Source organism: Corythoichthys intestinalis, chromosome 19 (genome assembly GCF_030265065.1).
Source record: "Corythoichthys intestinalis isolate RoL2023-P3 chromosome 19, ASM3026506v1, whole genome shotgun sequence".
In the NCBI taxonomy this organism is placed as follows: Eukaryota; Metazoa; Chordata; class Actinopteri; order Syngnathiformes; family Syngnathidae; genus Corythoichthys; species Corythoichthys intestinalis.
In genome coordinates, this window is record NC_080413.1 from 24,550,169 (window position 1) to 24,567,170 (window position 17,002).

A 17,002-nucleotide genomic window follows, 5' to 3' on the forward strand; every position below is an offset into this window, starting at 1 on the left:
ATGACCCAACTGATAATTTTGATCCTGACCTCAACTTTTCCAATAACATGTCGAACAACTGTAAGTACTACATAGCGGACTTTAATTTGCACGGATACAACATTGCTGTGATATCACCGACCATCTGCTTTAAGACTCGAATGATGTTTACAATGCAAACCCACGAGACAAAGAATGCAAAACAAACCTTGGATGACCAAGATGCTTATCAACGCTTGCAAAAAGAAAACAGCGCTGTATGAGTTTTTTTTATCTCCCAAGGACAGGGCCTGCGAGGAGAAGTTTAAGAAATATAGAAATAAGCTAAACTGGACATCAACTGATACAATGAACCCACTCAAATTGACAATATGTGAAATCCCATGGCAATCAATGACTTTTGAATGATATGTGAAAAAAAAAAAAAAAAACTGATAATAACTCAACTGTAACACAAACATGCTTGACTGTGCGTCCCGGGCTATTGGGGGACGGGTATCGATAAGCATTTGCTTTTCCCCGTCTTTCCTTTGTCTGTCATCGTCTTTCTTTCGGGCAAATTCCACACTCTGAAACTGTCAATGATTATGATGATGATGACAATGACAATAAATGCATTCATTCATTCATTCATTCATCGTCTCAAAATATGATGTTAATTCCAATAATAATGCAATTTAATTTTTTTCTTACGGTGTCACATGCACTTTAATGACCAATGATGGGATTACCTTTGCAACTGTGTTGACAGAGAGAAGCCAATACAATTATTATAATGAATTAACACATCAAACAGGAAATAAACAATGTCAACATTTTTCTGTCCTTCCTAAAAAAAAAAAAAAAAGGCGGAAAAAGCATTTTTGTATTGAACAAAAACAACCAGCCTAATGAAGGGTCTCCCTTCAGTACAATTTAGGTTCTTGGCACCAAAATGGTACAGCACGGCATCAAACCAGTCTCATATAAGACAAAGCCTTGGCCTAAGTATACGGGCTTATTGTACTTCATGCCAGTTAATAAAATTAACATGTTAACGGTAGGATAACGGTAGCAATAGAGCAGTCTCAAAAAAAAAAAAAAATCATTCTAACTGATAAGCAAGTTGCTAATGAGAATTGCTGAACTGCAACAATGCCATTAGCTTCTTTTTTAACATGAAGCAAATTAGCAACATTAATAGATTAAGGGTAAATGATCTGAATGAGCTGTGCATATTAAAGTAGGAAATGGCCTGAAATGCTTTAGCTATATAAAATGATCAGGTATTATCATTTTTTCTATATTTACATATGTCATCATTTAAAAATGTTAGCACAACTCTATTCCATTGGCTTCCTATTTACATGTCAAAGAGATTGATCAAGGTAGAGTTGCAACAAGATGAAGTTGATGAAACCTCCTTAGGAGATATGGATAAAAATATGACTACCTGTCTGCTGTTTGGATTCATACATTCAGACCAACAACCCACCAAGATTAATAGTTTTTCCTGTTAGACCAGAGTAATCTCCTTTGGTACACATAAAATGCTTGACAGATAAATGATTAAAAAAAAAAAGAGAAAAAAAACTACTCCAAGCCACTGCAGTAAGGGTGCAGAATGAAACCTATATATATGTGCTTCTCATTCCGCTCCCATCACTCTTTTATTACCCTTTACAATTTCATTGCATTCTCCTGGTTCATTTTTCTCGATCTACATTTATTTGGCCAAACTGTGAGGCCAAAGTGACCTCCAATTGAGCACACACTGTTGCTACTGAGATGTTGATTCACTGAACATTACATGCTCTCTAGTACACCACAACAACAAGAAAGTAATTTCCTTTCTTTTTAGCCATGTGTAAAAGCAAAAAGGTTCCAAATTCAGAAAACATGGGCTGGCCTGTCAGCTCTCAGAAGCAATAGACGTGTCATCTGAATTTACTCAAACCTAGGGTTGCCACCTTTCAGAAATAAGAAATATGGGACGCCCCCTTCGCGCCCAAAGTTGTACAGGCAGAGAAAAAAAGGGACATCCGCAAAACTACTAAAATGCATAGAAATGTATCTATTCATTTATATTCTGTATTAGTTCAATACGGAACGCAACATTTAATTCCCAATTTCTGATTGTTTATTTTAAGGGACAGGTGGCAACCCATCTCAAACCACGCCCTGCTCCAAGTGCCAAATGTCAGTCAACTACCTCTACTTGTTACGACGTGGAAAATGAGATTTTACTTTGTACCGTATTTTTCGGACTATAAGTCGCAGTTTTTTTTTTTTTTCCCAAAGTTTGGCTGGGGGTGCGACTTATACTCTGGAGTGACTTTTGTGTGAAATTATTAACACATTAATATATCATTTCACGTGTTATTTTGGTGTTTTAGAGTGACACTGATAGTTTGGTAAACTTGTTAGACTGTTCTTTATGCTATAGTTATCTGAATAACTCTTAACAGCTATGTTACGTTAACATATTGGCCACGTTCGCATTTCATTAAGCATGTTTTTATCTTAAATTGCCTTTCAAGACGACATATCTGTTTTATGCGTTGGATTTTATCAAGTAAATTTCCCCCCAAAATGCAACCTATACTCTGGTGCGACTTATATATGTTTTTTTTTTCCTCTTCAGTGGGCATTTTATGGCTCGCGCGACTTATACTCAGGTGTGACTTATAGTCCGAAAAATATAGTATAGCTCGTTTCCTAAGTAGTCCGAAAAATATAGTATAGCTCGTTTCCTAAGTCGTTAAAAAACTCCTCTTCATGCCAGCTAGGCTGTGTGAGTGCAAATTCTGGGAGATACAGTGCCTTGCAAAAGTATTCGGCCCCCTTGAACCTTGCAACCTTTCGCCACATTTCAGGCTTCAAACATAAAGATATAAAATTTTATTTTTTTGTCAAGAATCAACAACAAGTGGGACACAATCGTGAAGTGGAACAAAATTTATTGGATAATTTAAACTTTTTTAACAAATAAAAAACTGAAAAGTGGGGCGTGCAATATTATTCGGCCCCCTTGCGTTAATACTTTGTAGCGCCACCTTTTGCTCCAAACAGCTGCAAGTCGCTTGGGGTATGTTTCTATCAGTTTTGCACATCGAGAGACTGACATTCTTGCCCATTCTTCCTTGCAAAACAGCTCGAGCTCAGTGAGGTTGGATGAAGAGTGTTTGTGAACAGCAGTCTTCAGCTCATTCCACAGATTCTCGATTGGATTCAGGCTCATTGTAGATTCGGCTTTATGTTTTGGATCATTGTCCTGTTGGAAGATAAATCTCCGTCCCAGTCTCAGGTCTTGTGCAGATACCAACAGGTTTTCTTCCAGAATGTTCCTGTATTTGGCTGCATCCATCTTCCCGTCAATTTTAACCATCTTCCCTGTCCCTGCTGAAGAAAAGCAGGCCCAAACCATGATGCTGCCACCACCATGTTTGACAGTGGGGATGGTGTGTTCAGGGTGATGAGCTGTGTTGCTTTTACGCCAAACATATCGTTTTGCATTGTGGCCAAAAAGTTAAATTTTGGTTTCATCTGACCAGAGCACCTTCTTCCACATGTTTGGTGTGTCTCCCAGGTGGCTTGTGGCAAACTTTAAACGAGACTTTTTATGGATATCTTTGAGAAATGGCTTTCTTCTTGCCACTCTTCCATAAAGGCCAGATTTGTGCAGTGTACGACTGATTGTTGTCCTATGGACAGACTCTCCCACCTCAGCTGTAGATCTCTGCAGTTCATCCAGAGTGATCATGGGCCTCTTGGCTGCATCTCTGATCAGTTTTCTCCTTGTTTGAGAAGAAAGTTTGGAAGGATGGCTGGGTCTTGGTAGATTTGCAGTGGTCTGATGCTCCTTCCATTTCAATATGATGGCTTGCACAGTGCTCCTTGAGATGTTTAAAGCTTGGGAAATCTTTTTGTATCCAAATCCGGCTATAAACTTCTCCACAACAGTATCTCGGACCTGCCTGGTGTGTTCCTTGGTTTTCATAATGCTCTCTGCACTTTAAACAGAACCCTGAGAATATCACAGAGCAGGTGCATTTATACGGATACTTGATTACACACAGGTGGATTCTATTTATCATCATCGGTCATTTAGGACAACATTGGATCATTTGGAGATCCTCACTGAACTTCTGGAGTGAGTTTGCTGCACTGAAAGTAAAGGGGCCGAATAATATTGCACGCCCCACTTTTCAGTTTTTTATTTGTTAAAAAAGTTTAAATTATCCAATAAATGTTGTTCCACTTCACGATTGTGTCCCACTTGTTGTTGATTCTTGACAAAAAAATTAAATTTCATATCTTTATGTTTGAAGCCTGAAATGTGGCGAAAGGTTGCAAGATTCAAGGGGGCCGAATACTTTTGCAAGGCACTGTACATCTTTCGGACACATTTTAGGCATATGTAGCTTCTTTTCAAAATTAAATAAAAAATAATTACTACTAAAAGGTGTGTGAAATTTCCGATTCTTAGATTATTTGCTATTTGGCCGTGGAAAATTCGAGAACGATTCACAAACATCCCAAATTGAAATTATTTAAATATGCCAAGTAAATCGGAACTAAAACACAGTGAGCACGGTCTTCCGGACGCTACGGGGAATGGACCAAGAGCACACAGACAACTCACGCTTCCTAGATACATAACAGCCACAAGCATGGCTGACCAAATGTAAGGGGTACACGCGGGTCAGTAGTGTGCGGTGCGTGGAAACCTCCATCCCGATGCCTTCATGTGGGTGCGCTGGCAGCTAAAGCTGCTAACCCGGGCTTTTGGCTTTGAGGTTAGAGTATCCGCCTACCGTGTAGACGCGTCATGCGGCGCAGGTACGAGTCCTGACCTGAACGAGGGAATCGGATCGCGTCGCTTAGCGTGGTTCAATGCAAACACAGGTTACACTAACCGACCAACCAACTTCTCCACCAGATCAGACCTGCCCCCAAAAATTTAAAAGTAGACATGTGGAATTATTTTGAAGTCGACTAGAAAAGATTCTAGAAAATAGGGGATTTCGAAGAAATGTTGAAAGCAATAGAGCCGAGGTACATCATCCCATCCCCACTAGGAGTGGGAACCTCTTGGTACCTTCCAATACGATATGATTTTTTGCGATACAAAGCTCACGATAACGATGATCGGACGATATGGTGATACAACGATTATCGATACATTGGTCAGGAAATCATTCTAGGATATTCTACAAACAACTAATAAACAGAAAAATAAGCTTCTGCTGTGAATTAGAATGAGTTATCATTAGTGGACGACCAAACCATTTGAACAAGGAGGGTGGCAGCGAATGAACGAACATTTGCTGCCATCCCTCCCACTTCAAATTGATTGAATGTCTATGACCGGTAGTGGCAGCCAATGCCAGGCAAGGAGGTCATTTTTTGCCATTTAAGGTCATTTACCTATCATTTTCAGTTACTTCCTGTTGATTTTGGGGTATTTTATGGGTCTCTCCCTGTTTATTTTGAGTTACAGAACAGGAAATGACCAGGGAATCACCCAAATGAATAGGCAGTGACTCAAACTCAACAGAAAATGACCTGTAAATGCCCTAAAATGAACAGCAAGTGACCTGTAAATGCCCTGAAAATCGGACAGAATGACTGAATGCTCTGGTTTCGAATGAACAAATGTTCCCAGTCTAAATGGATCGGGCGTCGAGCACCATCAATGTAGCCTTAGAGTTAACTGAGACACTGTTATGGCGGAAGATTTTGGTAGCAACTTGTTGGTTATTATTATTATTATTTTTTTAGACATTGACACCTTTTTAAAACGATATCTCGATTCTTGGCAGGAGCATATCATAACCTTTTGGGATACAAAGTCTCACGATATATCACCATTTCGATATTTTGTCACACCCCTAATCCCCACACTATTTCACTGACACGGCAGTCCAGGCTCTCTAAAAGCAGACAAAAGTAGAAATCATGCCATCGCTGTCGAATGTAGATGGACTCGCCGTGACGTACAATTCATGAAAATCACACGGGTGCTAATATGGCTGAGCTGCTAAGCGGTGCTGTAAATGAATGAAACATCGCAGAAAAAGACGTTTTTGTTGTTACTGACAACGCAGCTAAGATGGTTGTCGCTGCCCAGCTGGGTAACTTTAGCCATCTGAAATGCTACGCCCACCGCAGAACCTTGTTTTTTGACTGCAGGAGCAGTTTCATCTGAACACGTGGATCAACTCCTGTTCTTATACAAGAACATGGAATTTTCTCAGTAGCTAAACACAATTGACTTGACCTGCATATTGTTGCGGTTCGGATGCAAAAGGACTTAATTTTACATTTTTACATTTTACGTTAATGTTTGCATGGTCATGTTTAAACACTATAAAAAGCAGAAAAGCACTTTCTTGATCTATTTTTATTGAAGTAGTTGTACACATTGTACATTGACATTCTCTTTCATTTTTAGCTGAGTGCACTTTTGGTTGGATGAAAATAAAATACTTCTGCAAAATGCTACAATTTATTCTGTTCATACAGAATGAGGACTTGAGTATTTTATTTACTGTTTTGAACTGCTAACTAAACAGTAGTTTATTTAAGTCAGAGATGATTTTTATACTATTTTTGTAACTAATGTACAAAACATTAAAAGCAACTAAAAGCACCGTCATATGTGATATTTGGGTATTGTCACAGTGAGGCAGGAGCCCTAACCACTGCGCCACCCTGCTGCAAGGGGTGGGTGTTGTGCATCAAAAATCAAATCGTAGCCTCTGAATTGTAATCGCAATTGAAACGTGAGGTGCCCCAAGATTCCGACCTCGTAATTACAACTGACGATTTTCTGACTTGACTTTTCCTACAAGGATAAAATTTTAATAGTCATATTTCCTTATACTGTAAAGGAGCACTGTACTAAAAACCTCTGAAACAGTTGCCATTAGAACGAGAGTGGGTATAAACCAGTTGCTGTCATTTGTCAACCACAAGAGAGTGCATGAACTGTTTACCGGTGACATGTTTCACCCTCCTTGCTAATCAATGCAATAATTCTCCCCACATTGCTCACAAATATCAGGACACGAGAAATACTTTTAGTTATACCGTAATTGATTACAGCTCACTAGCTGAACCACTCTGTTAGACTGGATATAATAACTTAGGTTAGAATAACCAACCTACAGTGAACATTCAATAAAATGTCAAACCAATTAAGTGTAACGAAGGCTGCAGTTGGTCAGGCCATGTGGCATGGCTTCACAGCTGTCTGGAATACTCACAAATCTAATGGCTTATACAAAGGGGAAAAGAAAAAAAACTATTACAAATGGAGATTTGTTAGGACTGCCTTAACATTACACAGAGGATAGCGCAGATAAGGTGATCGTACTGCAAGTAATGTACCAGTAATTATTTATTGATTAATCAGCAAATGTTAAACAACATCCAGGAATATTCTAAACCTTTTAAAAATCAGAATCAGATTGTGGTAGAATCTATTGCAAGTGCTGTACACTCCCCAGCCTCATTATCATTCAAGCTTAAACAGAAGCGTGTTTGAACATGAAATCGTGGCGTCATAACCTCAAACCAAAGAACCTGTTTCATACCCTGGAAAAAAAACTCCACAAGCACTCAGCAAACGAGAACTGATTACGTTCAATTACAACATGTTGACACGCGTTTCAGGCAGGCCTCTCCTCTCACAGTCACCGTGGGCTGCACGGGCACCAGATGGGTCATTTGGAAGATTCTTCCACCCTTCACTTTACAGTAGTGAGATTGAGTCCCAGGGCTACGCATATTAATCAGGAGGAGTGTATGCATGCTCTGACACTGACACTTATCTGCCGCATGCAAGTCAGGAACAGCCTACAACCATTTAGAAATACAGACTATAGAGACTACAATAAGTGTGACATTAAATTGTAAAAATGTAAAGATAAATTGGTTAAACTACGAGCGTGTGGATACAAAAATAAAAGATAAAGCAGTGACGTCCCTCTTGGCTACACAAATGCAACTGCATGTACATGCAAGCAGTCGCCCCCATCGCTTCTCACTACGTCTTTCTTGCCTGATCGTCACCTCCTGAGCCTCAGTCAACACAAATAAATCAGTAGCCTGCCTCACAGCATGCACTGTTTGTTTTTGAAGCAGTGTGTTGTTTGTGTTCATCTGACCACTAAAAAAGTGAAAGTATGTGAGTATAATAAATTTATCAACCAATCTGGGTTGAGAAAGCACACGTTGCAACTCAAATATGGTCTTAGTTATGTCGAGATTATCCTGATTAAACAGATAGCAATAAAAAGGTACATTGGAATAACATGTAAAATCCATTAAGACCAATACATTTTCTCACTGTTGATTTGCTCATGCTGAATAAGTAAACTACAGTGTTTCACAAAAGTGAGCACACCTTTCGCATTTCTGCAGATATTTAAATATACCTTTTCATGGGACAAAACTGACAAAATGACACTTTGACACAATGAAAAGTAGTCTGTGTGCAGCTTATAAAATAGAGTTAATTTAATTTCCCCTCAAAATAACTCAAAATATAGCCATTAATATCTAAAACCCTGGCAACAAAAGTGAGTACACTCCTTAGAAACTACGTGCATCCCTAAATGTCCAAATTGAGTACTGCTTGTCATTTTCCCCCAAAAAGTCATGTGACTTGTTGCAGGAGTGCTGTCAGCATTTCTGGAGAGATTGAAGAGGTGGGGGGGTCAGCCTGTTAGTGCTCAGACCATACACTGCACTGTACATCAAATTGGTGTGCATGGCTGTCACCCCAGGAGGAAGCCCATTCTGAAGACGGTACACAAGAAAGCCCACAAACAGTTTGCTGAAGACATGTCAACAGAGCGCATGAATTACTGGAACCATGTCCTATAGTCTGATGAGACGGGCGGGCTTTCTTGTGTACCATCTTCAGAAGAGGCTTCCTCCTGGGGTGACAGCCATGCACACCAATTTGACGTAGAGTGCGGCGTATGGTCTGAGCACTAACAGGCTGATCTCCCACCTCTTCAATCTCTGCAGCAATTCTGACAGCACTACTGTAACGAGTCACATGACATTTTGGAGAGAAAATGACAAGCAGTACTCAATTTGGACATTCAGGGATGTACGTAGTTTCTATACTAAGCGGTGTACTCGCTTTTGTTGCCAGGGGTTTAGATATTAATGGCTATATTTTGAGTTATTTTGAGGGGAAAATAAATTAACTATTATACAAGCTGCACACAGACTACTTTTCATTGTGTCAAAGTGTCATTTTGTCAGTGTTGTCCCATGAAAAGATACACTTAAATATCTGGAGAAATGCGAGAGGGGTGTACTCACTTTTGTGATACACAGTATGTGCAAACACAGCAGCGGTAGTTCACCTGGTATTCGTTAGGCCAAAAGGTGGAGACAGCCAGTTCAGCCTTCAGCCAGTCGTTACCTGACAACCACAAATGACAACATTGATGAAATGTCACACAGGCGCAAGAAAGGTTGATCACATGAGATTTTGATTGTTGGTACATAGTGCTGGGCCATATGGAAGCTTCATCTATCACGAAATGAGCTAGCATGCCTTGAGTTCACCTTCTTTAACATATTATTAATAATTACATTTTCACCCACTTCATTATTTACTAATTTTCATGAGACGTTTTATTTATGCACCATGACTATGCCATGTGGTGAATACTCTCAGCATTCAAAGCCATTGCCCAATAAGTGATGATAGAAGCTAATTATGACAATAGTAAATTTATCATCATTTTTTTTTCTTTTTTTTATGGCAATGTATGTCATCATATAACCCAGCACTAGTGATAGAGGCTTTACCGGTGTGTGTTGTTACATTCCATATTGGATTGGCCAGGGGACCCTTGTTAACCTGTAGTAAATAGAAGGAAAATCATTTCAAATCTAGATTGAGTCATTGGGTAATAATTTGACACCAACATCATAAGACTGTCATATGACTGTCATTATTAAGACATGAAATTATGATGAGCATGAATTAATGCTTATGACAGAAGTAATTAAAGCAAAACTATGTAACTTTTCAGTTTTGGTCGATTTTGGCAAGCTGGTGGTGGACAAAAGCAGGTGTTTCCCCATGAGGACCAGCGCCGCGTTTCCCATGAGGACCACCGCTCCCCCGCAAAGTGTCGTAAAATCATCAATCAATCAAAAGTCGCCTGCAGATGGATTAAACAGCATTTCTGTTTCCAGCGGCTGTGTGAAGAATTAATAGTTATAAGGGAATCAATCCAGTTGTGGCTAAACAACAGCTAGCAACCGTGTGGCTCAGAGTGGCTAACCTATAACCCATAAGAATACATTATAATTCCATTAATTCGTTCCACAGCCCAAAAACCTACACTAAATCCTTAATAAATACTGCTCGTAAAATTACAAACGGCGATTACACATAGCAAAACACATTCATTATAAATAGAAATTGGAATAATAATATAATAATAATAATAATAATTCCTGTTATAATGTAACTAATCGGGTTCTAATGTGGCGGTCGTTTTTTTGGTACCTGCGTGACTGCGTGTGATCGAAAGAGGAGCGGTGCGGTTAAGTTTACTTTCGCTTTCAATGTTTTCTTGAGTACACAGTCAATTGCGCCGGAAAGCGGGCATTTTGTGTTGGATAATTTCTGAAATAAATGATAAAAAACTGACAACGCTGGCGATTTCTTTGGTGATGTAACCACAATAACAATTGTCAACTTAACTTAAAAAGACTGGCGAACGGTGGTCAGAGGAGGACCGTGGAGATGTATTGTAGAGCCAGTTCACGGATGTGCACCCGACGCTCATATTTCTCTATAATTTGCATCTTCATTTAGAAGGTAAGCGTCACCTTTTTCCTTGTTTCACCACCTGTACCAATCTTTTTGAAACTTGTGTTGCTTTCTCTCACAAGAAAGTCAGCCGTGCATCCGTCTGCGGTGCTGTCATGCCGTCATATTTCGAGAATGTTGTCGGATATAGAAACAAATGGCGAGTCAAATTTTACGTCGGATGTCGAAAAGATCGTGTGTCGAAGCGATCGTATGTCGTGGTACCGCTGTATTTACTTATTTGTTGATTGTCTTATTCATGTAGCAAGAAATCAACCAATTATCACAGTGAAAAACAATCAAGTTTGAGTGATTACTGGTAGGAATGATTCACAAATAATTCATACTGTATTTTTAACCTGTAAAAGGAAATGAAAAGATAGAATTAAGTCATTACCTTCACCAAGACATTAAGTGTACCGGGACTGGAACCATCAGCGCTGATGAGTTGATAGTTGAAGTCAATGCAGTGAGTGTCATTCTCCTTCATCACTGGGAGCTGAAACCTGGCCTTCTCCCCAACTTCATACTGAGACACATCCACAAACATGTAGGAACCTGGACAAAAGAGTATCCTGTGTTAAGTTTTGATTAATTAACTTGAAGCTTCAGCATACTTCAAAGTGCCCTGTTTTAATCACTTTGGACTCTAGTAAAATGTCCTCATCATGTTAACAGTTTGTTTGAACTTACCCCCTCAACTCTGACCTGTATTTACAATTAGCTTTAAAGATTTACTGCGAGACGCACCCTCAATGGAAAGTGTTTACAGTCTTGACCATCCATTTATTACTTTCAAGTTAAATTGAGTTCTGAGTTTCCTTGTCAATTGCTGTCAACACCCATCCATTTCCTTCTCCTCTCATTTCGTTTGGCCTTAGCACACAATAATAACCAATCCTTTCATCTACTTTAGCGCTTTCTCAAAAAGTTTGTAGTATTGGGTTACATTGCTGTATTGGATACTCATTGGGTGTGGTTATAATTCTTTAATAATTAATTAACTGACAGTGAAGAAATCAGTAAACTTGAACAAACTGAGGCAAAATTGAGTGCACACCTTTGCTGTATTAAGATGCTGTTGATACATTTGTTTTATTGTGTAAAGGACAACATGACACATTGTAAGCTATCATAAATTAAGCCATATCCACATTTCGCTTCAAGTAGTTAACGCCTCAAAAACATACAAACATACAGTAGCATAGAAAGCAACTGATCTAGATCGTTTAATAATCAGCTTAAAGCTCAACAGATGTTGCTGCAGTGAAAGATGCGATGACGTGATCCATGGGCCTAATCTCCCATTCGAACATATCAGGTATTGCATAAAATGGGCCATTATGTGAGAAAAATGCTGAATACAGTGCAGTATACGCAAATACATTTATTGGAAAATTCAGACGTTTTATAGGTTTGGTTAACAATGAATCTATAGATGCCTTCACCACATGTACAATACCATGTAAAACGGACTTTCTGTGCTCCAATTATGTAAACACAATGCTACATTCTTGCCAGTTAATTCTATTTGCCAGATAGAATATTCACAATACGGATGCTACGACTGGCAATAGGACAGTAGTGATTATCTGTCATTGTTCAGCTAATCTACAGTGAGAATATATTGTTCTCCACAAGAATAGGAGGGCAAACAGTAGCACATTTTGAATTGGAGCACAAAACACGTTTGCATTGCAGCGCCCACATGCACTTTATGCCAATCATTGGCCTTTCTCGTTTCATCTCTCCTCTATTCACATAGACACCGAGAGCAGTCTAGTTTGTTGACATTTATTTATTTTTTTAAGCAAACTTGCGAGTCAAATGCAAAAAAAAAAAAACAGTATGACTTCATCCTAACTGGACAGTGTCCACAAGAACCTTAAAAGGACCTATAAGAAACACTCTAATAGTAGTCTCTCTCACTCAAACATGCAACACGTTCCTCCTGGTATCAAAATGATACTTAGTGACATGAGGTGGATTGAAGCTGCCAAGACTGTGCGCTAGCTAAAAATACATGTATCAGTCACAGACTCGCAACTCCAGATATGTCACAACACATGCCATGGCAAGATATAACATTTCAGTTAATTTACTATGCATATCTCTGCCTGGTTAAACTAAATTACAGCAATTAAAAAAAATGAATTACAGTTATTATATGGGCGTGCAAAACTATAAAGGATGCAGGCAAAAATGCAATGAAACTTAACTGGGTTGGAACTTGGACGTATAAAAAAAAATCCTGTCATTGGTAGGTACGATAGCCGTTTAGCATTCATATTCTAATCTTGGCTATGGCCTTCCTGTCCTGTAATGATTTGATGCTTAAACATAGACTCTTATCATCAGATGACAAAACAGCTCCAACAGACATTGCTCCACGCCTTGCCGTAGGGGGCCAGACCCAGGCAGAAGTTGAGTTGGCTTTCACTGTGATAAACTCAAACACACGCTGCGTTCTAACGCCAGATTTAAGTGGAAATCGGATGAAGGTTTTACTGAATACAAGCAGGCAGGAGTGTCTCAAGAGTGATTTGGTGGAGGATTCAAGGTAATTATTTTATTTTTCGCACAATGCTTGCACTTTGAAACATTGTGAATATAATAAAATGAAAGGAAATAATTAGCCTAACATTAGCTTGATATATTTACGTAAAATGAATGATAACTGCCCGTTTTTTTTTTTTTTTTTTTTTTGCTTTTAACAAGAGTCTAGAGTGTTTTACGTTCATATCTATAGAAATTCCGTGATTTAAGCATTTATTTACATGAATTTTCAACTTAAAAAGCGCTCTGTTTTGTGATGGTCGCCATGTTGGATTACACAATACCGTAACTTTCGCTTGAAGTATTTACGTAAAATGAACAATAACTGCTCGTTTTTTTTTTTTTGCTTTTAACCAAGAATCTAGACTGTATTACGTTCATATCTGTAAAAATTACGTGATTTAAACATTTACAAGAATTTTCAACTTCATAAACTCTTTGTTTCGTGACGGCCGCCATGTTGGATTAAACAATACCGTAACGTTGGCTTGAAATATTTACGTAAAATGAACAATAACTGCCCGTTTTTTGCTTTTAATCAAGAATCTAGACTGTTTTACGTTCATATCTGTAGAAATTCCGCGATTTAAGCATTTATTTACAAGAATTTCCAACTTAAAAAGCTCTTTGTTTTGTGTCGGCTGCCATACTGGATTTTTATCTCTACACGATAACGGAATTCAACCTAAATAAGTTGTGATTTTATATAGAAAAATGCAAATTTTGCTTTTGTTGAGTAAAATTAAGATGATTCTGGTTGCTTTCCTCAAGTATTAAGTTTCTGATCTGAAAATTGATTTATTAGCTGTTGAAAACGTGCTCAAAAGAAATAATAATAATGATAATAAGTTTATATTTTGGGCAAAAACGTATATATGTGAACTATTGCTACTAATCCTGAAAATAAAGGTTATTATCTCTGCATTTGGTGATTTTTGTGCATCTAGCGTAAAATTTGAGAAATTTTTTAGCCATTTTAAGTTTTGTTAAACTTGTATAAAAAATAATTAATCTCGATTTTAATAGGGAATGACTTTGAATTTTTTTATGTCGCTGCTCATGCAGACTTGTATATGCCATAGCGAGGTGCCTGTTTATGTTTTAGGTTGCTAGCGGCTTTTGAAAATATTTGAATTTTAAGTTTTTGAAAATAGGCCCCCTACGGAACGGCCCTGAGCCCCGTGTCCCATCAACTGATAGTGAAATCTATGGCTTAAATTATTATTGGTAGCTTTGCTACATAACACAGGTGTGCACCCGATCGTCCGAGTGCCATAGACGGACCCCCAGCATTTGATTCAGCACACCATGCAATTCTAACGACAAACAGCATTTGATGGAAGAGTTTCCCCGCCCCTGCTGTGTAACAGCACACATCTCATCTTTGGTACATCCATGACAAAATGCCTGACAGAATGAAACTAAAAGAAAAGGCATCACGACACCGGAAATCTGCCAGTTCCTCAGATGGCTGCTGTCTTTGAAGTGCCAATGTCGAAAATGGACACTAATCGAATGACGACACAAAGTAACAAGGCTAAAAATACCCCTGAGACAGACTTAAGACCTAGATATGTCACATCACAGCAGCAACAGTGGAGACCATTCTTCAAAGTAACAATAACATACTCCTGTTGGTAAAAGTTTTAGTTTTATTTCATGCACCTGTTCAAATTAGATCCAGAATAGCAAGCAATATTGGGCTTAAAATACCTACAAAAAATAAGTTCAAATGTGCAAAGCATACATGAAGAATTATGGCATTTTCCCCAAAATACAAGAGACTGATGAAACAACATTCCTTAGACGTATCATAATCTCTATTGCAGTTATAAGCCTTTTCCCTCCTCCTCCACAGATGACAAATAAGTGAGATGTGACGGGAAGCCAAATAGATTTGAAGAGGAGCTTGCTCACAACATCGTGAGAATCTACTTTCGTCCAGTGACTCATACAAGCTCAAGTCCACCAATGTTCAACTAGCAAGCTATACGGTATGCTAGCCAAGTTAACACCTAAACCCAACCATGAGAGCGTGTGCCAAAAGCTACCCCTGTAATGATTACATGGATGAGTTTTATCACAATTTCAAAACTTGCTAGAATCCTTCCAGTGCAGTTCAATGCTGCAACGATCATAACTGACGAATTAAATCTAGAACAAATCAATGAAGAGATTTAAAGGCTTAAGTTTTTGATATCAAGAGCCAAGGACTGTTGAATAATGACTCAATTATTGTTATACTAGCGAGGGATAAACTGTTTGATCATTAATCAATCCATACTTCCAATCCATTACTTTGTTGTGTCTTGATGCAATAAAAGCGTTGGACATTGGATTTAATTTCCATGACAGCAAATTAAGGGTGTGATTTTTTTTTTTTTTTTTTTTTGCTTTAAGTGCAGTTGCGTGTGAGGGTTTCTTGCCCATGAATATCAATGTACGTCTTCCATTTCTAGAGTAGTGCTTATCGAGTAATTCGATTAGGAAAAAGTTTTTGCTGCTTTGAGGATTCATTTACAGTGCCATGCAAAAGTATTCGGCCCCCTTGAACCTTGCAACCTTTCACCACATTTCAGGCTTCAAACATAAAGATATAACATTTTAATTTTTGTCAAGAATCAACAACAAGTGGGACACAATCGTGAAGTGGAACAAAATTTATTGGATAATTTAAACTTTTTTAACAAATAAAAAACTGAAAAGTGGGGCGTGCAATATTATTCGGCCCCCTTGCGTTAATACTTTGTAGCGCCACCTTTTGCTCCAATTACAGCTGCAAGTCGCTTGGGGTATGTTTCTATCAGTTTTGCACATCGAGAGACTGACATTCTTGCCCATTCTTCCTTGCAAAACAGCTCGAGCTCAGTGAGGTTGGATGGAGAGTGTTTGTGAACAGCAGTCTTCAGCTCTTTCCACAGATTCTCGATTGGATTCAGGTCTGGACTTTGACTTGGCCATTCTAACACCTGGATACGTTTATTTTTGAACCATTCCATTGTAGATTTGGCTTTATGTTTCGGATCATTGTCCTGTTGGAAGATAAATCTCCGTCCCAGTCTCAGGTCTTGTGCAGATACCAACAGGTTTTCTTCCAGAATGTTCCTGTATTTGGCTGCATCCATCTTCCCGTCAATTTTAACCATCTTCCCTGTCCCTGCCGAAGAAAAGCAGGCCCAAACCATGATGCTGCCACCACCATGTTTGACAGTGGGGATGGTGTGTTCAGGGTGATGAGCTGTGTTGCTTTTACGCCAAACATATCGTTTTGCATTGTGGCCAAAAAGTTCAATTTTGGTTTCATCTGACCAGAGCACCTTCTTCCACATGTTTGGTGTGTCTCCCAGGTGGCTTGTGGCAAACTTTAAACGAGACTTTTTATGGATATCTTTGAGAAATGGCTTTCTTCTTGCCACTCTTCCATAAAGGCCAGATTTGTGCAGTGTACGACTGATTGTTGTCCTATGGACAGACTCTCCCACCTCAGCTGTAGATCTATGCAGTTCATCCAGAGTGATCATGGGCCTCTTGGCTGCATCTCTAATCAGTTTTCTCCTTGTTTGAGAAGAAAGTTTGGAAGGACGGCCGGGTCTTGGTAGATTTGCAGTGGTCTGATGCTCCTTCCATTTCAAT

At 38.8% G+C, this 17,002-nt stretch overlaps 1 protein-coding gene across 19 annotated transcripts in view; it reads right to left on the reverse strand.

The window, feature by feature from the left end:
- Positions 1 to 17,002, reverse strand: part of ptprk (protein tyrosine phosphatase receptor type K) — a 169,177-nt gene that overhangs the window by 92,106 nt on the left and 60,069 nt on the right. For all 19 annotated transcript variants that reach the window (XM_057822731.1, XM_057822733.1, XM_057822732.1 and 16 more), the window contains 3 exons: positions 11,211 to 11,371; positions 9,799 to 9,850; positions 9,348 to 9,406 (listed from right to left, as the gene is read on the reverse strand). In XM_057822731.1, coding sequence (XP_057678714.1) covers positions 9,348 to 9,406; positions 9,799 to 9,850; positions 11,211 to 11,371 — 272 coding nt within the window. The remainder of the gene's footprint in view (positions 1 to 9,347; positions 9,407 to 9,798; positions 9,851 to 11,210; positions 11,372 to 17,002) is intronic.